Raw genomic sequence first — 24,220 nt, 5'->3', positions numbered from 1 at the left:
GTTGTAGTTTTGCAACATCTGGAGGCAACCTGGTTGGAAAACATTATTCTATAGTCGCGTCTGGGCATGTTGGGAGTGGTAGTTTTGGTTAGAAGATCAAACTTTCAGGCCCAGCAAAAACTGGAACATACAGATACAATGGTCCCTCAACATACGATGGTGATTTGTTCCAAATGAACCATCGTTACTTGAATCCAATGTATGTTGAGGGATCCGTACAATAGTAATATAGAAAGTTATACTCACGTGTCCCCGCCGCTCCAGACAGTCACCGCCGCCCTGGATCGTCACTCTCCATTGCCGTCATCACGTCGCTGCGCACGCTCCTATTGGATGATGGGACGGTGTGCGCGGCGACGTGATGACGACAAAGGAGAGTGACGGCTATGCAGCGGAGCCCGAAGAGGACGGTCCGGAGCGGCAGGGACAGGTGAATGGCACTCACCGGAGCACACGGGGCATATTAAACAGCCATCCAGTGGCAGCTGAAGCAGTCTGCGCTGCCGGATAGCCGTTTATGCGATGGCCCCGACATACAAAAGCATTGTATGTTGATGCTGCCTTCAACATGCGATGGCGTCTGAGAAGCCATCATATGTTGAAATGATTGTATGTCGGCGCCATAGTAGGTCAGGGGACCACTGTACTCTCATATACAATGTATTTTTTTTTTTTTTTTTTCGTGTTCAAACTAAAGTTTTATTAAACATAAACGGGTCAAACATTCCAGACTAAAAGGAACAGAAAGTGTACATTACAATTCAGTACAACAACAGTGACCGGGTACTGTCCATCAAGGTGACAGGGTACTGTCCATCAAGGTGACAGGGTACTGTCCATCAAGGTGACAGGGTACTGTCCATCAAGGTGACCGGGTACTGTCCATCAAGGTGACCGGGTACTGTCCATCAAGGTGACAGGGTACTGTCCATCAAGGTGACAGGGTACTGTCCATCAAGGTGACAGGGTACTGTCCATCAAGGTGACAGGGTACTGTCCATCAAGGTGACAGGGTACTGTCCATCAAGGTGACAGGGTACTGTCCATCAAGGTGACAGGGTACTGTCCATCAAGGTGACAGGGTACTGTCCATCAAGGTGACAGGGTACTGTCCATCAAGGTGACAGGGTACTGTCCATCAAGGTGACAGGGTACTGTCCATCAAGGTGACAGGGTACTGTCCATCAAGGTGACAGGGTACTGTCCATCAAGGTGACAGGGTACTGTCCATCAAGGTGACAGGGTACTGTCCATCAAGGTGACAGGGTACTGTCCATCAAGGTGACAGGGTACTGTCCATCAAGGTGACAGGGTACTGTCCATCAAGGTGACAGGGTACTGTCCATCAAGGTGACAGGGTACTGTCCATCAAGGTGACAGGGTACTGTCCATCAAGGTGACAGGGTACTGTCCATCAAGGTGACCGGGTACTGTCCATCAAGGTGACCGAGTACTGTCCATCAAGGTGACAGGGTACTGTCCATCAAGGTGACAGGGTACTGTCCATCAAGGTGACAGAGTACTGTCCATCAAGGCACTGAGGGGGAGTAAACAGCTCCAGTTCACAACAATAAAGAGCATTATCAACATAGGACAGAGAGCCGTGACTCAAATGCGACTATAGTCAAGGAAAGAACGGGAAGGTAGAAACAGTTATAAAAACAAAAGAAAAAAGGGCAGCAAGGGAGGAGGGGAGGGGAGGAGGAGAAAAGAGGGGAGAGGGGGAAAAGGGGTGACGGAAGGAGGGAAAAAGGAGAGAGAGAAAAGAGAAAAATAAATAAAAGGGGGGGGGGGGGTTAAGAAGAGTCACTGACCTGCGCTCCTCTGGTTGCCGCGGGCAGCCCCTCCGCCGGCCACCGACTACGCCACTTATATGTTTTATGTGTCTGCATTATTCCAGCAGTTCTGGATCGGACCTTTAGGCTAGGTTGAGACTGCGGAATCTCCGGGCAGAAAAATTTCCACCCGGAGATTCCGAGTTCCGCCTGCGCCGACTGAATTAGTCGGCGCTAGGACCGCGCGGACACTGCAGTCTCCTATAGACTGCTATGTGTTCCGCTAGGATTTCCGCCTGAAGAAAGAGCAACCCCTTTCTTCAGGCGGAAATTTTCTAGCGGATTTTTCATCCGGGTTTTCCGCTTCACAAATTCCGAAGTGTGAATTTGTGAACGGAAAACCATTCACTACACTATGCATTATAGTAAGCGGAATTTCTGCCAGAAATTTCAAAGCGGAAATTCCGTAGTCTGAACCTAGCCTTACATGTGATAATTTTTTTCACTTTATTCACTATGTAGATTCTGTGATATTTTACATTTTAGAAGTAATGTTAAAGACATTTGTGCGTATTATCAAACAGGTGAGCTGCACCCCAGAAGGCCTGCAGATTTGGCTGGAAGATGAACCCTACCTGTGCAGCCGGGCCGGGCAGGTACTCACTGTCAGCACTCAGATCAGCGGCTGGTATTATGAGGGGAAACTTGTCTGCCCATCCTGTTGGGATGTCTGTGACTTCTGCCCTCCGGAACGTGATCCCCCTCCAGACAACAGGACGAGAGCCGCCCCTCTAGGTATGATCCTGTGTGGACAAGAGCTGCTGTATGGGTTGTGCTATAGATCAAGCTATAGAGCAAGATTGATAGAATTGTAGCCAGAGCTATACAATGTAACCGAAAAAGACTTACCTGAGCAATAGACATATTGCCGGAACAACCCAACCAGAAACCTAACCTGAAAATAACAAATCCAAATTACCCATACAGGATCTCCCCAGGATACTATATAAATTCTCAATTTCCCATTCGGCTTTCGCCCTCATGGGACTAATTTCCCAAACTAGGGAACCCTATAATCATTAAAACTTATCTTCATTGCTCTACTTATTAAAAAAAACTTTAATTAATGAAACTTGTGAGAAACCAAAAATATGATGTGCATTAAAAACACAAACACTGGCTCAGTAGAGGGTCAGGTGTAATACCCATTCCCATTTAGGTTGGATAAATAGCTCCCTGGCCGGGACGCCACTAATACTCCACTCAAGGTATTTATAATTAAGTCCAACCTAATTATTTGTCAAATTTTACGATCCAAATGTTGCTGTTTAAAACATCACACACTGACACCCCCTGACGTTTCGCCAACCGTGACCGGCTTTAATAACCCCTTGGCCCTTGATAAAGCCGGTCACAGTCGGCGAAACGTCGGGCGGTGTCAGTGTGTTATATTTTAAACAGCAACATTTGGATCGGAAAATTAGACAAACAATTAGGTTGGACTTAATTATAAATACCTTGAGTGGAGTATTAGTGGCGTCCCGGCCAGGGAGCTATATATCCAACCTAAATGGGAATGGGTATTACACCTGACCCTCTACTGAGCCAGTGTTTGTGTTTTTAATGCACATCATATTTTTTGTTTCTCACAAGTTTATGAATTAAAGTTTTTTTTAATAACCAGAGCAATGAAGATAAGTTTTAATGATTATAGGGTTCCCTAGTTTGCGTAATTAGTCCCATGAGGGCGAAAGCCCGAATAGGAAATTGAGAATTTAACCTGAAAATAAAGCACTTCGCCACAACTGGGATTAGATAAACCAGAAAAGAAAACACTTGAGTAAATAACACAGTTACAAGCCTTATAAACATAGATGTTGAACTGTGCCCAAAACCGCGACCTAGGGTCCGCTTTTAGAGGGCACACCCTATAATAATGAAAAAGGGGAGGGATGGTTTTCGCCAAACGCACCATACACACCTCTGGAGAGGCCGTTATATATCCCATGCTCCTCCCACAAATACAGCCTGATAGGCTTAAAGGGGTACTCCACTAGTGCCAGAAAGTGAAACAGATTTGTAAATTACTTCTATTAAAAAATCTTAATCCTTCCAGTACTTATCAGCTGCTGCATGATCCACAGGAAGTTCTTTTCCTTTTGGATTTCCTTTCTGTCTGACCACAGTGCTCTCTGCTGACACCTCTGTCCATGTAAGGAACTGTCCAGAGCAGGAGAAGTTTGCTATGGGGATTTTCTCCTGCTCTGGACAGTTCCTAAAATGGACAGAGGTGTCAGCAGAGAGCACTGTGGTCAGACAGAAAGGAAATTCAAAAAGAAAAGAACTGCCTGTGGATCATACAGCAGCTGATTAGTACTGGAAGGATTAAGATTTTTTAAATAGAAGTCATTTACAAATCTGTTTAACTTTCTGGCACCAGTGGATTTAAAAAAATAAAAAAAAGTTTTCCAGTCTCCTGTGCATGTGAATTATAAGTTTCTCAGTGTGGAAAACCACAGCAAAAACCTGACTGGACCCCTCATACCATGTTCACGTGGCTGAAAATGTGCAAAATGTCCACCGTGCGCACAGTGAGGCAAAATCCCATTGAAATCAATGGGACCCTGCTGCAGCAGAATTTCCGAGAGGAATATTCCTGTGAAATTCTTCTAAAAAATTCCGCTGTTTGAACATGGCCTTAGAGTTTTTATCTTGCTCCTTGTGTTACTATGTCATATCTGGCCTAGAAATGTAATATAATAGTAATATCGTAGTCAGTGATGTGTTAGCGTTCTACCAAATGGCCGTCCCCATCGTGTATATTTATGGCATCATTGTGTAAGTGTATAATATATATCTCCCACCTTAACATTGAAATGATGGTACATAGAAGGACAAGCCATAAAGCTATGGTGCAGAGCAGGGCTGGAATGGAGGTCTATTATCTTTACAGATGAGTCTGTCTTTGTTTTAGATGCAATGATATCTATCTCGGTGTTTCCCAACCAGGGTGCCTCCAGGGGTTGCAAAACTACAACTCCCAGCATGCTTGGACAGCCAAAGGCTGTCCAGGTATGCTGGGAGTTGTAATTTTGCAACCCCTGGAGGCACCCTGGTTGGGAAACACTGATCGACCTGTGTGTGTGTTTCGATAGATATAACGATACATATAGCGATAGATAGATATGAGATATAGATAGATCTGAGATATAGATAGATATGAGATATAGATAGATAGATAAATATGAGATATAGATAGATATGAGATATAGATAGATATGAGATATAGATAGATATGAGATATAGATAGATATGAGATATAGATAGATAGATATGAGATATAGATAGATAGATATGAGATATAGATAGATAGATATGAGATATAGATAGATAGATATGAGATATAGATAGATAGATATGAGATATAGATAGATAGATAGATATGAGATATAGATAGATAGATATGAGATATAGATAGATTTGAGATATAGATAGATTTGAGATATAGATAGATTTGAGATATAGATAGATTTGAGATATAGATAGATATGAGATATAGATAGATAGATATGAGATATAGATAGATAGATATGAGATATAGATAGATAGATATGAGATATAGATAGATATGAGAGATAGATAGATAGATATGAGAGATAGATAGATAGATGGATATGAGATAAAGATAGATATGAGAGATAGATAGATAGATATGAGATATAGATGTATATGAGATATAGATGGATATGAGATATAGATGGATATGAGATATAGATAGATGGATATGAGATATAGATAGATGGATAGATAGATATAGAGATATAGATGGATATGAGATATAGATAGATGGATATGAGAGATAGATAGATGGATAGATAGATATAGAGATATAGATGGATATGAGATATAGATGGATAGGAGATATAGATAGATGGATATGAGATAGATAGATAGATAGATAGATAGATATGAGATATAGAGATATAGATGGGTATGAGATATAGATGGGTATGAGATATAGATAGATGGATATGAGATATAGATAGATGGATATGAGATATAGATAGATGGATATGAGATATAGATAGATGGATATGAGATATAGATAGATGGATATGAGATATAGATAGAGAGAGGTAACTGTATGTGAGAGGTGGATGAGCGTCCTCCATCACCTGACCATGCACCACATGCACAATATGGCACTAATAGGTGACTTTTTTTTAATGTTTATGTTTTTCAGATCTCTGCTCTCGTTCTTCAAACCTGGTGGTCACCCTGTGGCTTCTAATGCTGAACTTACTCCCCCTGCTGGCAGGGTTTTTTCTTTGTGTGTACAAGTGACAGATGCTGCAGTTGACCTCTCCGTGTCCTGGTGACACCCGCTGCACTTTATATAGACAGATATGTGGATGTGCCACGTGCTGGACCTGGGCATTACAGGTGTCTATGGGGCAAAGAATCATCAATTCTCAAATGTTTACCTGACTCCATCCTAGAGCTTTGCACATGTAAACGAGACTCTCTGAGACCCTGAGAGAGGTGTTGGCAAACCTCTAACCATAGCTGTGGGGTTTACTATATACTTGATGTGATCTTTAGTAGTAAGCTCAAAACCATGCAGTAATCTCTGTATGTTCACTTTACAGCTCCTACATTGTGCCATGTGGACAGCTGTGTTCTGCCCCTATATAGGGACGTTTTGCCAGTCCATGACCATCGAGAAGCAGGTCTATATTGTATATTGTAAGTAGCATACAGTCCTTCAAAACCAGGAGCATACAGTACCTCCCCCTGTGGGGCAGAGCTATGCCAAATTTGGCACAAGTTTCTTCCCCTAAGGAGAAGGACTGTGATGCATGTGGCATAAGTCCCTCCCCTGAAGAGCCGGGCTACACTCCATATAGCATACAGTCCCTCCTGGGAAGAGTAGTCGGCCCCCTGAGAAGCAGGGCAATGCCATATGTGGCATATTTTACTACATTACATTCCCTTTAATGCACTTTTTAAGTACTCGTCCCATCCCTCATGAGGAAAGCTAAATCATCACAGAATGAAAAGTCTGCAACTTTCTTGTTTTATTTGTCCAATTCCTCATTATTTTCAAGATATCTGCTTCTTGTATCCAACTATTGTTGTGCTCCATATACATATCACTCCTAATACTAACACTCCTCATCAAAAGTAAGCAGACATTTTGACAGCGATGATAAATTGAATCCAAAAAGTATTAGAAAGTTACAGGACTTTTTCTCTAAGTATCGATGAAGCTTTCTTTACATTAAACTGGCCTGGCCCTTTAAGTCTTCTACAATGCACTGTACGTGGGTCAGATTGTGGAGGGACACGACTAATTTATTACGGTTTGCTCCTGATTCATGGAACCTTTGAAGATGTATTATATGACTAGAGAGGAAGTCTCCAGATCGGGTGCAGTGCAATAGAAATGTACAACTGGGCTTCTTTTTTTTTTTTATATACACTGCTCAAAAAAATAAAGTGAACCCTAAGATAGCACATCCTAGATCTGAATTAATAAATAATCGTATGAAATCCTTTCGTCTTTACATAGTTGAATGCACTGACAACAAAATCACACAAAAATTATCAATGCAAATCAAATGGAGGTCTGGATATGGAGTCACACTCAAAATCACAGTGGAAAACCCCACTACAGGCTGATCCAACTTTATGTAATGTCCTTAATACAAGTCCCAATGAGGCTCAGTAGTGTGTGTGGCCTCCACGTGCCCGTATGACCTCCCCGCCTGGGCATGCTCCTGATGAGGTGGAGGATGGTCTCCTGAGGGATGTCCTCCCATACCTGGACTAAAGCATCCGCCAACTCCTGGACAGTCTGTGGTGGATGGAGCGAGACGTCCCAGATGTGCTCAATCGGATTCAGGGGAACGGGCGGCCAGTCCATAGCATCAATGCCTTCCTCTTGTAGGAACTGCTGACACACTCCAGACACATGAGGTCTAGCATTGTCTTGTATTAGGAAGAACCCAGGGCCAACCGCACCACCATATGGTCTCACAAGGGGTCTGAGGAGCTCATCTCAGTACCTAATGGCAGTCAGGCTACCTCTGGCAAGCACATGAAGGGCTGTGCGGCCCCCCAAAGAAATGCCACCCCACACCATTACTGACACACCGCCAAACCGGTCATGCTGGAGGATGTTGCAGGCAGAAGAACGTTCTCCACGGCATCTCCAGACTCACATGTGCTCAGTGTGAACCTGCTTTCATCTGTGAAGAGCACAGGGCGTCAGTGGTGAATTTTCCAATCTTAGTGTTCTCTGGCAAATGTCAAACGTCCTGCACAGTGTTGGGCTGTAAGCACAACCCCCACCTGTGGACGTCGGGCCTTCATACCACCCTCATGGAGTCTGTTTCTGACCGTTTGAGTGGACACATGCACATTTGTGACCTGCCGGAGGTCATTTTGCAGGGTTCTGGCAGTGCTCTTCCTGCTCCTCCTTGCACAAAGGCGGAGGTAGTGGTCCTGCTGCTGGGTTGTTGCCCTCCTACGACCTCCTCCACGTCTCCTGATGTACTGGCCTGTCTCCTGGTAGCGCCTCCATGCTCTGGACACTACGCTGACAGACACAGCAAACCTTCTTGCCACAGCTCGCATTGATGTGCCATCCTGGATGAGCTGCACTACCTGAGCCACTTGTGTGGGTTGTAGACTCCGTCTCATGCTACCACTATAGTGAAAGCACCGCCAGCATTCAAAAGTGACCAAAACATCAGCCAGGAAGCATAGGAACTGAGAAGTGGTCTGTGGTCACCACCTGCAGAACCACTCCTTTATTGGAGATGTCTTGCTAATTGCCTATAATTTCCACGTGTTGTCTGTTCCATGTGAAATTGATTGTCAATCAGTGTTCTTCCTGAGTGGACAGTGGGATTTCACAGAAGTGTCAGTGACTTGGAGTTACATTGTGTTGGTTATGTGTTCCCCTTATTTTATTGAGCAGTGAATATTTTAGAAATCAATGAGAACTTTACATTACTTCTATTTATGTGAGAGTTTTCTCCAAAATGAGCATTTCAGATACAGGGTTGTGTCATGAAAGGTATGGTCTCGTGATGTGGGCTACATGGAGAAGGTGATCCCTATGATTAGGACCCCCACCCTCCATCAGCCATTGTTAAGAGGGACTGTCAGTCTGGAGAACCTGTCTGACTGATTACAATGGTCGTCATGTAACATGTATCGCTTGTAAGAGGTACTTGGCTTGCTGACTCTTTAAAGGGGTACTCCGGCCCCAAGACATCTTATCCCCTATCCAAAGGATAGGGGATAAGATGTCTGATCGTGGGCGTTCCGCCGCTGGGGACCCCCGCAATCTAGCATGCAGCACCCACCTGTAAGTACTGTCAGAAGTGCTGGAGGCTCTCAGTCTTAGGCCTCCCGACCACGGGGACGGAATATCGTGACGTCACGACTCCGCCCCTGTGTGACACCACGCCTGCCCCCTCAATGCAAGTCTATGGGAGGGGGCGTGGCGGCCACCACGCCCCCTCCCATGGACTTGCATTGAGGGGGCGGGGCATGACGTCACGATACTCCGTCCCCATGGTCGGGAGGCATAAGACTGAGCGCCTCCAGCACTTCCGGCAGTACTTACAGGTGGGTGCTGCATGCTAGATTGCGGGGGTCCTCAGCGGCGGGACCCCCACGATCAGACATCTTATCCCCTATCCTTTGGATAGGGGATAAGATGTCTTAGGATCAGAGTACCCCTTTAAAGAAAAAAACAATCATATGAGAGCAAAAAAAAAAAGCCAAGATCTGGAGCCCCCTGGTTGGGAAATGCTGCACTAGCACTGATATTTTCAGTTCGGTGGGATGTGATTTCCCCAGTAAACCAATCTGCATTAGGGACCATCTGCACGTAGTGCTGTTAATTTTAGTAGACCCCGTGTAAGGCTATGTTCACTTGGCGTGCGTAATTCTGCAGAAGAATTCTGCCATTATTTACTGCCTATTAATTTCAATGGGATTACGCAGGCCCATTCAGACACCATTCTGCCACGGAAATTCCACATTCACGATAAGGCACTTCCATTAGGGATATGAGAATGCCGCCTCATGTTTCATTTCTGAAGTGTGCAGCAGGTTGTTCCCCTGTCCCCAGCTCATTGCTGGAGAATAAATGACTTTACCTGAACTGCCCGGCGCTGTTTTACGAGAACTGCTTGCAGTATTAGCTTATACAGCGCTGATTCTTTACTGGGGAATCAATGTTTTGGCACCGCACTGTCTAGGGTGCTGCACAAACCCACACTACTGTGGTGAGCTCAGGAATGTCTCCAACTGTCGGTGCCGATCGCTCTTGCAGGTTGCCGGTCGCTCTTGCAGTTTGCCGGTCGCTGTTGCAGTTTGCCGGTCGCTGTTGCAGTTTGCCGGTCGCTCTTGCAGGTTGCCGGTCGCTCTTGCAGTTTGCCGGTCGCTCTTGCAGTTTGCCGGTCGCTCTTGCAGGTTGCCGGTCGCTCTTGCAGGTTGCCGGTCGCTCTTGCAGGTTGCCGGTCGCTCTTGCAGTTTGCCGGTCGCTCTTGCAGTTTGCCGGTCGCTCTTGCAGGTTGCCGGTCGCTCTTGCAGGTTGCCGGTCGCTCTTGCAGGTTGCCGGTCGCTCTTGCAGGTTGCCGGTCGCTCTTGCAGGTTGCCGGTCGCTCTTGCAGGTTGCCGGTCGCTCTTGCAGGTTGCCGATCGCTCTTGCAGGTGCCGGTTGTACATCATAGCAGTATTACTTTTTGAATTCTTAGATATTTGGGTGGGGTAGTATAGCTCTCTTCATTACATGGCTATAGTTCAGCAGCCATATAGACTTTGAATGGCGTGGCAGCGTGCATGCTTGATCGCCACTACAGTTTCATGGGTAATAAGGTCCTCTCGTTCTAGCAGTTGGCAGGGGTCCCAGTAGTCTGACCATCACCATAAGTCTCATATCTATAATTTTCTTTAATACTAAAACTAATAATGCAGATTGACATTGGTCTCATTCAGTGTTTCCCAGCCAGTGTGCCTCCAGCTGTTGCAAAACTATAACTTCCAGCTGGCTAAGCAGCAGGTGTCATGGTCTGGGCAGTGGATGGGAGACCAAGAACAATACTCAAAGCAGTGTTTCCCAATCAGGATGCCTCCAGCTGTTGCAAAACTACAACCCCCAGCATGCCCAGACAGCCAAAGGCTGTCTGGGCATGCTGGGAATTGTAGTTTTGCAACACACTGATGTACATTGGCATTCGTCTGAATGGTCATTAATTGATATTTTCTGTTTACACATGTGTTCCGTTCATGTTCAATGTATTATGCGTTATAGTCATCCTCCCTGTGTGCGTGAAATGTTTGTGTTTGATATGTTAAATTTTATGGTTGTATTTTTTTTTTTCCTTTTAAGCTGCTCATTTTTTGGCGCATTTCTACAGCGCCGGGTATCCCAGGGTAAAAATAACACAATGTACTACCTCAGCCATCGCTGAATGATCGAGCAGTTTGTGTTATTATAATGTAGTGAATGTGAGAGATTCTTTTTATTTCTTTTGTTTCTCTTCCCTGCAGTGTTATTAGAAGGTTCTCTCCATTATGTTTACTAATAGGCCCTGACGTTTTTTTCCTCTGCATTTTCTATTTGTGTACGCGGCCCCCTTACTGCAACCAGTGGAGTTCGTAAGGGGTTCTGGTTTATTATTAATGATCCGTTGTCATCCTATAGTAACAATAAATTGGTTATAATAACTTTGAAATACCTTTTGCAGCCATTTTCTGTAAATACTTCATATGTGCAATGACTGGAATCGGGAAAACTATTCTACTGGCTGCGGAAATGTTTCAGTGTCTGTCCCTTTAAGGCTGTGATCACGCGGCGGAATGTCCCACCGTACAGGAATATTCCACACAGACATTCTGGTGCAGCAGAGTCCCATTGGTTTCAGTGGGATTCTGCTGCACTGTTGACATGGCGGACGTCTCTGATGCAGAAATCGCGATTGCGGCGTACGCAAAAAGAATAGCCTTGTTTATTCTTTTTGCAGATTTTACATGGCTGTCTAAAACGTCATATTTCCGGCCGTACTAGCGCCCGCCACGGATCAGGCGCACATTTTACGCCATCTGAACATGGTCCAAGGCTATGTTCACACGGATTAAAGGAGATCTGCAGCCCCCTTCAGGATAGGGGAGAAGTGTCTGATCGCGGGGGGTCCGAACCCCAGGACCCCAGCTCTGCCGTGGCTCTACCATGCAGGAGGCATGTTGGCCGCAGCATGACGTCGCGGACGACTAGCCCCCTCCATGTATCTCTATGGGAGAAACAGAGATGCAGCGTTTGTGCACCCCCCATAATACACGCATTAGCTGCGGCAAGGCCGGGTCCCCGTATGGGAGATCGCAAGGGGTCCCAGCGGTCGCCCCCCCCACGATCAGACACTTATCGCCTATTCTGTGGATAAAGGATAAGTAGAGCTGGGCAGTAAACCGGTTCATACCGAATACCGGTGTGTTTTTGTCTTACGATATGAATTTTTCACATACCGCAATACCGTTTCCATAGCAACCCACTCCAATGCATGATGGCATAAATAAAAGTCCGTCCGCACAGCGTTTCTGGGAAGTGTAGTCCGAGCTGCACTGAACTGACTGTGAGGAGCTGGGAGGGGACTACAACTCCCAGCGGGCACGTGATTTCCGGGCGGGTGCGGGAAACTCGCGGAGACATGGAGGAGAGTTATCGGGCGGGCTGACAGAGACCCTGGGTACCATGGTGAGGACCCCCGACCACCTGACACTATACTGAGGAACCCCCCCCCCCCCCCCCCCTGACCACAAATACCGTTAAATACCGTGAAACCGATATAATTTATAATATAAAATACCGTGATATAAATTTTTGGTCATATCGCCCAGCTCTAGGGATAAGTGTCTAAGACTGCAGTATTCCTTTAAAATATGCAGAATGTCCACCTGGAAAACACGGCAGACATTCTATCCATTTGCGTATTCAGGTGGCGCTAGGACCACTTGGAAATGCGCCGTCTCCATAGACTACAATGCATTCCCGAGTGCAATCTAGAAACATTGAACAGGTTCGTTGTTTCTGAGGTCCCCGTAATCAGGATTTCTGCAGCAGAAAGACCCTTAAAGGGGTACTCCGGCACTTACACATCTTATCCCCTATCCAAAGTATAGGGGATAAGATGCCTGATTGTGGGGGTCCTACCGCTGCGGACCCCCGTGATCTTGCACGCAGCACCCCAGTTAAAATCAGTCCCCGGAGCATGTTCGCTCCGGGTCTGATTACTGGCGACCACAGGGCTGAGTTGCTGTTTTCCACTGTGTTTACTGTTCTGGTGCACGGTCGGCATTAATTGTGCACGCTCAATTTTGGCGCAGTGCGATGGAAATACCTGACAGAGTGAATTTCCTGTAACTTGATGAGAGGTCCCTGAGGAGCCATGAGCAATAGGGCAAAAGCCAAAAATATAAAAAGTGAAAAGAGAACTATGCCACCGGAGCTTTATGAACTATGCCACAGTTTTGTAAAGATCTGTGCCTCCATGCCCATCTGATCTGTGGCGCCATGCCCATCTGATCTGTGGCGCCATGCCCTTCTGATCTGTGGCGCCATGCCCATCTGATCTGTGGCGCCATGCCCATCTGATCTGTGGCGCCATGCCCTTCTGATCTGTGGCGCCATGCCCTTCTGATCTGTGCCGCCATGCCCATTTGATCTGTGGTGCCATGCCCATTTGATCTGTGGCACCATGCCCATCTGATCTGTGCCTCCATGCCCATCTGATCTTTGGCTCCATGCCCATCTGATCTGTGGCGCCATGCCCTTCTGATCTGTGGCGCCATGCCCATCTGATCTGTACCGCCATGCCCTTCTGATCTGTGGCGCCATGCCCTTCTGATCTGTGGCGCCATGCCCTCCTGATCTGTACCGCCATGCCCTCCTGATCTGTACCGCCATGCCCTCCTGATCTGTACCGCCATGCCCTCCTGATCTGTGCCGCCATGCCCTTCTGATCTGTACCGCCATGCCCTTCTGATCAGTGCCGCCATGCCCTCCTGATCAGTGCCGCCATGCCCTCCTGATCTGTGCCGCCATGCCCTTCTGATCTGTGCCGCCATGCCCTCCTGATCAGTGCCGCCATGCCACTACTTTACTAGTAAAATGGCATAAAACATGGACAAAATTTTCTGAAATATATAAGATAAATAATATCCTCAACATTCAGGTTTGTATTTTGAAAATAAATACATTGTAACATATCAAGCTTTATTTATTAATTATGGATTAAAAAACACATTTGAATGTAGAATTAGAGTTTCTGAACAAAAATCTATACAAATTTGATAAAAAATAATTTAAAAAATTATAAAACCAACAAAAGTAAAAAAAAAAATAGAGGATTTTCTGACGTGAGGAGAAATTCACGGGGTTTATTCTCATGTTTTCTCAATTTAGCGATTGGGAACGATTGTGTTCCAGCAGTATAGGCTTCCCCAGCTCGCCGGAGCAGATTCCCTCTCCAGATGGTAGGTCAGCAGTGCAGTATACAGGTGAAACTAGAAAAAATGTGAATATCGTGCAAAAGTCCATTGTATTTCATTAATGCAACTTAAAGGGGTACTCCGCTGCTCAGTGTTTGGAACAAATTGTTCCGAATGCTCGAGCCGAGAGCTTGTGATGTCATAGCTCTGCCCCTCATGATGTCATGCCCTGCCCCCTCAATGCAAGTCTATGGGAGGGGGCGTGACGGCTGTCACGCCCCCTCCCATAGACTTGCATTGAGGGGGCGGAGCTATGAAGACATCACGAGCTCCCAACTCCAACATTTGTCACCGTTTGTTCCCAACGCTGAGCAGCGGAGTATCCCTTTAAAATCTCCAGGTAGACGGATGCGTTGACCCTGGACCTAATGAAGCCCAGTGACCATCACCAGCAGATGACATGGCCCCAAATCATGGTAATTGGGGGGGGGGGGGGGGCGGCTTTGGGGTTTTCATGAGCTGTAACCATCACAATTATGACAAATCACTATCTTGCTTTGCATGTAATGAGTCTCTAATATATTAGTTTCACCTACTGAAATAAATGGACTTTGTACGATATTGTAATTTTTCGAGTTTCCCCTTTATGGCTGTGCTATTCCTGGGGCTGGCAGGGGCATAGTCCTGAGGGACCGTCTTTTTTTGTGTGATGATCTGGGTTAAGGGCTGTTTGTTATTTGCCGATTTTTTTGTGATTTTATTGTAACCTGGAATATTTTATAAACAAAGTCAATAAAGAATCGGACGATGAAGCTTGTGTTCTCTTTCTCTGATCCATCCCTGTACGCTGAACCTGTATATAAAAAAGTGTGTGTGTGTGTATATATATATATATATATATATATATATATATATATATATATAGTATGAAAGGAGGATGAAAAAAGTGTAGTCTTTATTCACTTCTCAGCGAGCTACATTTCGCCAACCTCACGCTGCCATTGTCAGGCAACAAATTGTGTAAAAGGAGGGTAATTAAAGGGGTACTCCGGTGGTCAATGTGTTTTTCCGTTTGTGACTTACCCTATTTGTTTTGTTTCATTTCTATTCTTGTTGTTTCGCCTACTCTATTTCCGTTCTTTGTTGTCTTTTTATCCCCCACTTTGTTTTCCTATCTTTGCTTCTATTTCCTGTTTCTTGCTGTACTGAAAACTACAAATCCCAGCATGCCACATGCCTTGCTGGTTTGGGGCGGCTGCTTTTTTTGTTAGTTTGTTCCGCCCTTTACCCACCCTGCTATTTTCCCGGGTCAGCCCCCTTATACACAGCACACTAATATAATCAGCCTTGGTTGGGATACACTGGCATAAACACACAAAAGGAACTACAACTCCCAGCATGTGTCATTCAGGAGTCTTCAGTCTGTGGTATAACACCAGCATGCTGCCTCTGTAGTCTCCTGGGGGTTGTAGTTCACCACACCTCTGTAGGGTATACACCAGTATTTCCCAACCAGTGTGCCTCCAGGTGTTGCAAAACTACAACTCCCAGCATACCCTGACAGCCTTTGGGCATGCTAGGAGTTGTAATTTTGAAACAGCTGGAGGCACACTGGCTGGGAAACACTGGTGTAACATGAAGTGTATGCTGAATAGGCTAGAACAGTGTTTCCCAACCAGTGTGCCTCCAGCTGTTGCAAATCTACAACTCCCAGCATGCCCAAAGTCTGTCAGGGCATGCTGGGAGTTGTAGTTTTGCAACAGCTGGAGGCAGACTGGTTTCTAAACACTAGCATACACACACATAACAGGGACTACAACTCCCAGCATGTGTCACTCAGGAGTCCCCCCCCTCCACCTTCACATATAGGGAGAGATTTATCTAAACCTGTGCAGAGGAAAACTTGCCCAGTTGCCCATAGCAACCAATCAGCTCACTTCTTTCATTTTATGAAGGCCTGTGAAGAATGAAAGAAGCGATCTGATTGGTTGCTATGGGCAACTGGGCAAGTTTTCCTCTGGACAGGTTTTGATAAATCTCCCCCATAGAGATCATTCCCAGTATGAGATTTCTTCCCCTGCAGTCCATACATCCCCGGCCCGTGCACCTTCTCATCCTCCCCTTCACATAACACTTCTCTTCTATGTGAGGTCCTTCTCCTGTGTAGACCTGCGTACTTAGAATACAGAGCAGGGGGAGGGGAGGAGCTGTGTACTCAGCTGGATGAGATTAGGGGGCGTGGCTTATTTCTCATGCAGACAGAGAAAAAAAAAAAAGCTATGACATCTTGTCCACAACAGACTCAGAACTGTGGACAACGGTAAAAGAAAACCGTCTGAACTACAGAACTTCCTGCCCAACAAACAGGTAAGAAAAACACATACATGCTGCCAAAACATAGAACACATGTATATTGCAAAAAAACTAAACTTACAAAGAAGATGCCATATAGTCAAAAAAAGGAACCACTGGAGTACCCCTTTAAGGTCACGCAAGTTAGGGGTAATTTCCTATTCTTTGGGCATAAGGTTATCAGGAAGAAGTGGGCAGCATCTATCTCTCCTCCTTGTCCTGCCCAGGGACTGAACATAGAGGTGTCTCCTGCCCATAGCAGAGTATAAAACTGCAGACCTGGGGGGGACTAGGTGCGCTTGCATGGGGGACAAGATCTAATTTTGGATGCCAGACGCCATTTCCTACCAGACCCCATGGCCTAGAACTCTGTAACTTTCTGTAAGTAAGGATTCTATGTTTTTTCCCTTTTATTTTATTTTCTGTGGGGTGAAACTTTGTCTTGTTAATATCTATTTTTACATGTACTGTGAATATTTTAATTTCATAATAAATCATTTATTCATTCCCGCCTTATGTCTGGTAAAACGGACGTGTATTGTCCTTGAAGAGATTGAAGTTATAGTCTTAAATTTACTTCGGCTACATTATAGATTTGGATTAATCTTTTTCCTGTTTTTATATACTACTGGGGATAGTAGATTCTATTTGGGAATTGTAGCATATCCAGATTGGATTGATAGCTTCCTGTCGGCTTGAGATTGACAGGTGGTGGCAGCGATTTAATTGGGTGGTGTAAGAGGGATTTTTTATCATTATTTTCGGTCTAGTGTAGACAAATAGTTACCGTATTTTTCGCCATATAAGACGCTCCGGTATATAAGACGCACCCAATTTTAAAGGAGGAAAATCTAGAAAAAAAAGATTCTGAACCAAATACTGTAGTAAAATATTTTATATCAGTATAGTTCCCCCACAATAGTTGGCAGTATAGTTCCCCCACAATGGTAGGCAGCTCCTCCCCCCTCCCCCCCCACAATAGTTGGCAGTATAGTTCCCCCACAACGGTAGGCAGCTCCTTCCCCCTCCCCCCCACAATGATTGGCAGTATAGTTCCCCCACAATAATTGGCAGTATAGTTCCCCCACAATGGTAGGCAGCTCCTCCCCCCTCCCCCCCACAATGGTTGGCAGTATAGTTCCCCCACAATAGTTGGCAGTATAGTTCCCCCACAATGGTAGGCAGATCCTCCCCCCTCCCCCCCACAATGGTTGGCTGTATAGTTCCCCCACAATGGTTGGCAGTATAGTTTCCCCACAATAGTTGGCAGTATAGTTCCCCCACAATGGTAGGCACTGGCAGCTCCCCCCCACAATAGTTGGCAGTATAGTTCCCCCACAATGGTAGGCAGCTTCCCCCCCTCCAAAATGGTAGGCAGCTCCCCCCCCCCTCCACAATGGTTGGCAGTATAGTTCCCCCACAATGGTTGGCAGTATAGTTCCCCCACAATGGTTGGCAGTATAGTTCCCCCACAATGGTTGGCAGTATAGTTCCCCCACAATGGTTGGCAGTATAGTTCCCCCACAATGGCTGGCAGTATAGTTCCCCCGCAATAGTAGGCAGCTCCCCCCCCCACAGACATACAGCTTCAAGCCATATACAGTGTATGGCTGGAGGCTGTATCTCTGTGTGCTGCCCCCACAGTGTTCCGGTCACTGCTCCTCTGGCCCAGTGTCCCATTTACTGCTATGGCCTATGGACCATAGCAGTAGGTGCCGGGACCGGAGGAGCGGTGACCGGAACGCTGAAGATTACACACCGCCGGTCACTCACCAGGCCCCGGTCGGCGCGCGTCTTCCTCCGGTCCTCCGGCGCCTCTATGGTTGTACGCACGGGACGTCACTGAGGTCCCGTGCGTACAACCATAGAGAGGCAGAGGATCGCAGGAAGACCGCAGGAGGACCGGAGGAGGACGCGCATCGGCCGGGGAATGGTGAGTGACCCGCGGACATCCTTATGTCCCGAAAAGATTTTTTGGGACATAGGGATGTCCGGCATAGGAAAACCTATGATTTTATCTGCCCGGGCCGGCTCCTGTGTACGGCTGCAGGCGGGGGCCGGCCAGAGCAGGTAAAAACTAATACTGTATATTAAAAACCAGGGGGCCTCTAGCTGTTGTGAAACTACAACTACCAGCATGCCCAGACAGCCTTTGCCGGTCCGGGCATGCTGGTAGTTGTAGTTTCAGAACAGCTGGAGGCCCCCTGGTTTTTAGTATACAGTTATTAGTAATTCACTTGCCCGGCGCCCGGAACTGTATGTTCCAGGCGTAGGGCAATAAACATAGCCGGTGTGAGGTGAAAAATTCACCGGGGGTCATGAGGCTGCTGCGGGTGGGGAGCGGGAAGTCAGCGCTGTACCGTACCGCCGCAGCCTCTGTACTTACCGCTGACTTCCCGCTCTCGCCCTCAGCAGCCTCGGGCGTATATTCGCCGTATAAGACGCACCAACTTTTCCCCCCCACGTTTTGGGGAAGAAAAAGTGCGTCTTATACAGCGAAAAATACGGTATTTTATAGATAATCCTACCACCCGCACGTCTCTGTTCGTGACAGCGCCCCCTACAGTACAGAGAGGTATTACATTCTCTGTACTCTTTACCTGTATTACTGAAGTGTATACACTGACTGGTGTCTGGTAGCGCCCCCTACAGTACAGGGAGGTATTACATGTTCTGTACTCTTTACCTGTATTACTGAAGTGTATGCACTGACTGGTGTCTGGTAGCGCCCCCTACAGTACAGGGAGGTATTGCATGTTCTGTACTCTTTACCTGTATTACTGAAGTGTATGTACTGACTGGTGTCTGGTAGCGCCTCCTACAGTACAGGGAGGTATTACATGTTCTGTACTCTTTACCTGTATTACTGAAGTGTATGCACTGACTGGTGTCTGGTAGCACCCCCTACAGTACAGGGAGGTATAACATGTTCTGTACTTTTAACCTGTACCACGGTTAGCTGCTCCTTTGGACACCAGGTAAGGGTGGCTCCATTTAACTTTTTTAGGACACTGTGTTCTGTACAGGACCCTGAAGAAGCTTCTGTCCTCTACATAGACAGTGATTACAGCTCCAGCAGATCTTTATTACTTTTATATGGAAGGATTTGCTTTATCTCTATTAGTTATCTACTTATTTTTCTTTAATCCTCACTTTCTCCTATTTTTGGATGAAATTTTGGGCCTTCAGAACCAATTACCAGGTTTCCATACAACAATGGTCTCAACATACAATGGTTATCCTGGAACCAATTAATATTGTAACTTGACTACTGTACATACATAGTACAAGTAATATGTAGTGATCGTGTACATAGAGGAACATAAAAATCATGATGCAAAAAGTGGGCGGCAGGACGTGATCACTCACCCGCCAGATGACCCCTTGCTGTATGTTGAGAAAACGCCAAACGTCATTGTACTTCCGGTGCGAGTGGTTTCTTGCCGGAAGTGATGTAATGCAACAATGTCACATGAGCGGTCACATGGTATGTATCATGGAGACCAAGGACGCTGTTCCCGGCACATGCTCATATCGCAGGACACACAGAGCTCACTTTACAGTCGCTCTGTGAATGCCGCATCCGCATCGTCATATACGCTACAGATGTGCTGTGTGTGACCCTACCCTAAACCCCACCCTTTTTGGAAGTATAAAGCAGCCTAATTTATCTATATGATGGTATATAAGGATGTGGTTGAGAAGCCATAGTGCACTGTGTGTGCAGCTTCACAGCATATTCTTGGTGACAATTGCGCTTTACCATAATAACACACTCATGGGGTTGTCGCTTTTGCCATTCATTGGCAGGTGTTGGGTAGCTGTAGTGGGGGCAGGGGCAGCACGTGATGATGGGACAAACATCGACATATGATTACGGTGCAGGAACGGCAATGACACAACTGTTGTCAATCACAACTCCTGACGCATCAAAGTAACAAGCGTGGTCAGAGATGGTCATTCACTCACTGGCCACTTTATTAGGTACACTTGTTCAATTGCTTGTTAAAGGGGTACTCCGGAGAAAAACATCTTATCCCATATCAAAAGAATAGGGGATAAGATGTCTGATCGCAGGGGTCCCATTCAAGTCTATGGAAGGAGGCGTGGCAGTTACATTCTAGCCCCCTCCCATAGACATGAATGGAGAGGGCGTGGCACAACGTCACAAAGACAGAAGCTCCGTGCTTCTGTGTTCTGGATGCCGCTGCTGCCAGGCCGTAGAGTGCGGGGGGTCCCCAGCAGTGGGACCCCCGCGATCTAACATCTTTTTGATTGCCAGAGTTCCCCTTTAACACAGATAGCTAATCAGCCAGTCACATGGTAGGCATATAGATGTGGTCAAGACAACTTGCTGAAGTTCAAACCGAGCATCAGAATAGGGAAGAAGGGGGATTTAAAGGGGTACTCTGCCCCCAAAGGATAAGATGTTTGATTGCAGGTGGTCCTGGGGCTGAGACCCCCGTGACCTCCTGCCCAGCACCCCGGCGTTCTGATTATTTATCCTTTAGATAGGGGATAAGATGTCTAGGTACAGAGTACCCCTTCAATTGACTGTGAACAGAGAATGGTCAGAGAATATATCCCATTTGTGGCAGTAGCATGGAAAAAAATTCCTTGGTGTCAAAGAAGAATGGGTGGAAAGGTTTGAGATGCCAAAAAGGCAACAGTAACTCCAATAACCACTGGTTACAACCAAGCTCTGCAGAATATAATCTCTGATCACACATTCTACTTTTAAGCAGATGGGCTACAGCAGCTGAGTGCCACTTAAGTCAGCAGGAAACTGAGGCTACAATTCACACAGGTCACCTGCTCTGGTCACATGACCCGCCCTCTCCTTGGCAAAGCTGCCAGTAGACAACATGTCACACGCTGCACAATGCGTCACGACGTCAAGCGGCCGGTACGTAACCCGGAAGTGACGAAAGGCATCTTGCCCTGCCCGGGAAGGCTGCGGAGGCGACATGGAGAGAACGGGAACAGCAGCGGGGACGTACCGGCGCCTATAGAGCCGGCTGAGATACTGCTCCGTGTCCCTGTAGATACACCCCCTGCGGCTGTCAGTGAGCTTAGATACAGTCCGGACACGGCCGCTCCTGTCACCGCATACTGCTGGTATATATAGTCATACACTCAGTATATATAGTCATACACCCCCGGTATATATAGTCATACACCCCCGGTATATATAGTCATACACTCAGTATATATAGTCATACACCCCCGGTATATATAGTCATACACTCAGTATATATAGTCATACACCCCCGGTATATATAGTCATACACTCAGTATATATAGTCATACACCCCCGGTATATATAGTCATACACTCAGTATATATAGTCATACACCCCCGGTATATATAGTCATACACTCAGTATATATAGTCATACACCCCCGGTATATATAGTCATACACTCAGTATATATAGTCATACACCCCCGGTATATATAGTCATACACTCAGTATATATAGTCATACACCCCCGGTATATATAGTCATACACTCAGTATATATAGTCATACACCCCCGGTATATATAGTCATACACTCAGTATATATAGTCATACAGCCCCGGTATATATAGTCATACACTCAGTATATATAGTCATACACCCCCGGTATATATAGTCATACACTCAGTATATATAGTCATACACCCCCGGTATATATAGTCATACACTCAGTATATATAGTCATACACCCCCGGTATATATAGTCATACACTCAGTATATATAGTCATACAGCCCCGGTATATATAGTCATACACTCAGTATATATAGTCATACACCCCCGGTATATATAGTCATACACTCAGTATATATAGTCATACACTCAGTATATATATAGTCATACAGCCCCCGTATATATATATATATATAAATATTCATACACTCAGTATATATAGTCATACACACAGTATATATAGTCATACAGCCCCGGTATATATAGTCATACACTCAGTATATATAGTCATACACCTGGTATATATATGTAGTCATACAGCCGGTGTACACACAGTGCGGTCTGCGGCCATTGTATAGAGAGAGACTGCTCCAGAGAGACATCCTAAAGAGACAGCTCAGCAGGGACACCAGCATCAAGTAGACTGATCTGAGATCTAAGAGAGAAACTACTCCAGAGACATCCAGAAGAGACATCAGAGAGACTGCTACACAGAGACATCGGAGATCTGAGAGACTGCTCCACAGAGACGTCCAGCAACCAAGAGAGACATCAGAGATCTTAGCGAGAAACTACTCCAGAGACATCCAGCGACCAGAAGAGACATCAGAGAGACGGCTCAACAGTGACATCATCCTAGATCTGAAAGACTATACTGCAGAGATATCCAGCATCCAAGAGACATCTGAGAGACAGCTCCACAGTGACATCCAGCATCTGAGTGAGACCAAACAGCAGACATCCAGCATTTGTGAGACTTCAGAGATCTGAGAGACTGTACTGCAGAGACATCAGAGACTGCTCCACAGATATTTGAAAGAGAGACTGTACTGCAAAGACATCCAGAAGCTGCAGAGCCATTTCATTGACTGCTCTGTATAGACATTCTGCATCTGAGACACTTTTCTACAAAGACGTCTGAGAGACTGCCGTGCAGATATATCCAGAACGAGAGTGTTCTGCAGAGAGATTCAACGTCCAAGAGAAACATCTCTGCAAAGACAACCACAAGACTTCATTGTCCTCTAGGAGAACGCGCATGAGAGACAAGTGACATCAGGACGTGAGCGCTCTGGTTCCACCATGCAGGGTGACCCTCCGACTATGAGAGTCTCCGATAGCGATGGGAAGCTAGACCTGAGCCCCAGCCCCCTCAACCACCGTGTGCCCCCCCGGGGGGTCAGCAGCAAGGTGTGGCAGTACAGGTCAGTGCACCCGGGGGTCCTATCACCTCCTCCCATCACACACCAGTCTAGCTTCACCGTAACTGGTGGGCAGCCAGGAGGTGCCTCCACCCATACCGCTGCAGGTAATGAGCCCCACCATGTGTCCTCCAGCGTGGTCTGGGGTCTATATATATATATATATATATATATATATATATATATATATATATGGAAGAAAAACAGGAGTCATCCATATGTGTCCGGGTGCAGGGGCCACACTTATATGAGTGAGGCTGAGATATGTTACCTGCACTGATACATTGTAACAAACTGGACAGGAAAGAGATTTGTGCTGATGGATTTAACTCAAAGAAGGTTGACTCAAACAGATACAACTCTTGTGTGTATACAGTGGTCTCTCAACATATGATGGTAATCCGTTCCAAACGGACCATCGTTTGTTGAAACCATTGCATGTTGAGGGATCCGTGCAATGTAAAGTATAGGACAGTGGTCTACAACCTGTGGACCTCCAGATGTTGCAAAACTACAACACCCAGCATGCCCGGACAGCCGTTGGCTGTCCGGGCATGCTGGGTGTTGTAGTTTTGCAACATCTGGAGGTCTGCAGGTTGTAGACCACTGTTAGAGGAAGTTGTACTCACCTGTCCCCGCCGCTCCGGACCGTCACCGCTGCCCGGGATGTCACCGTCCATCGCTGTCGCCGCGT

At 46.2% G+C, this 24,220-nt stretch overlaps 2 protein-coding genes across 2 annotated transcripts in view; both read left to right on the top strand.

The window, feature by feature from the left end:
* Positions 1–7,289, top strand: part of LMLN (leishmanolysin like peptidase) — a gene marked incomplete at its 5' end in the record, with an annotated part of 40,536 nt that extends 33,247 nt beyond the window's left edge. Inside the window, 2 exon segments of the mRNA XM_056534113.1 lie at positions 2,360–2,570; positions 6,019–7,289. Of these exon segments, the coding sequence (XP_056390088.1) occupies positions 2,360–2,570; positions 6,019–6,119 (312 nt within the window).
* A 15,259-nt stretch (positions 7,290–22,548) lies between these two features.
* Positions 22,549–24,220, top strand: part of OSBPL11 (oxysterol binding protein like 11) — a 47,412-nt gene continuing 45,740 nt past the window's right edge. Inside the window, exon 1 of the mRNA XM_056534882.1 lies at positions 22,549–23,529. Coding sequence (XP_056390857.1) covers positions 23,408–23,529 — 122 coding nt within the window. The 5' untranslated portion in view covers positions 22,549–23,407. The remainder of the gene's footprint in view (positions 23,530–24,220) is intronic.

The sequence above is a fragment of the Hyla sarda genome, chromosome 8, assembly GCF_029499605.1.
Source record: "Hyla sarda isolate aHylSar1 chromosome 8, aHylSar1.hap1, whole genome shotgun sequence".
Lineage (NCBI taxonomy): Eukaryota > Metazoa > Chordata > Amphibia > Anura > Hylidae > Hyla > Hyla sarda.
The sequence above is the reverse complement of the archived record's forward strand: the minus strand, read 5'-3'. Positions and strand labels throughout refer to the sequence as shown.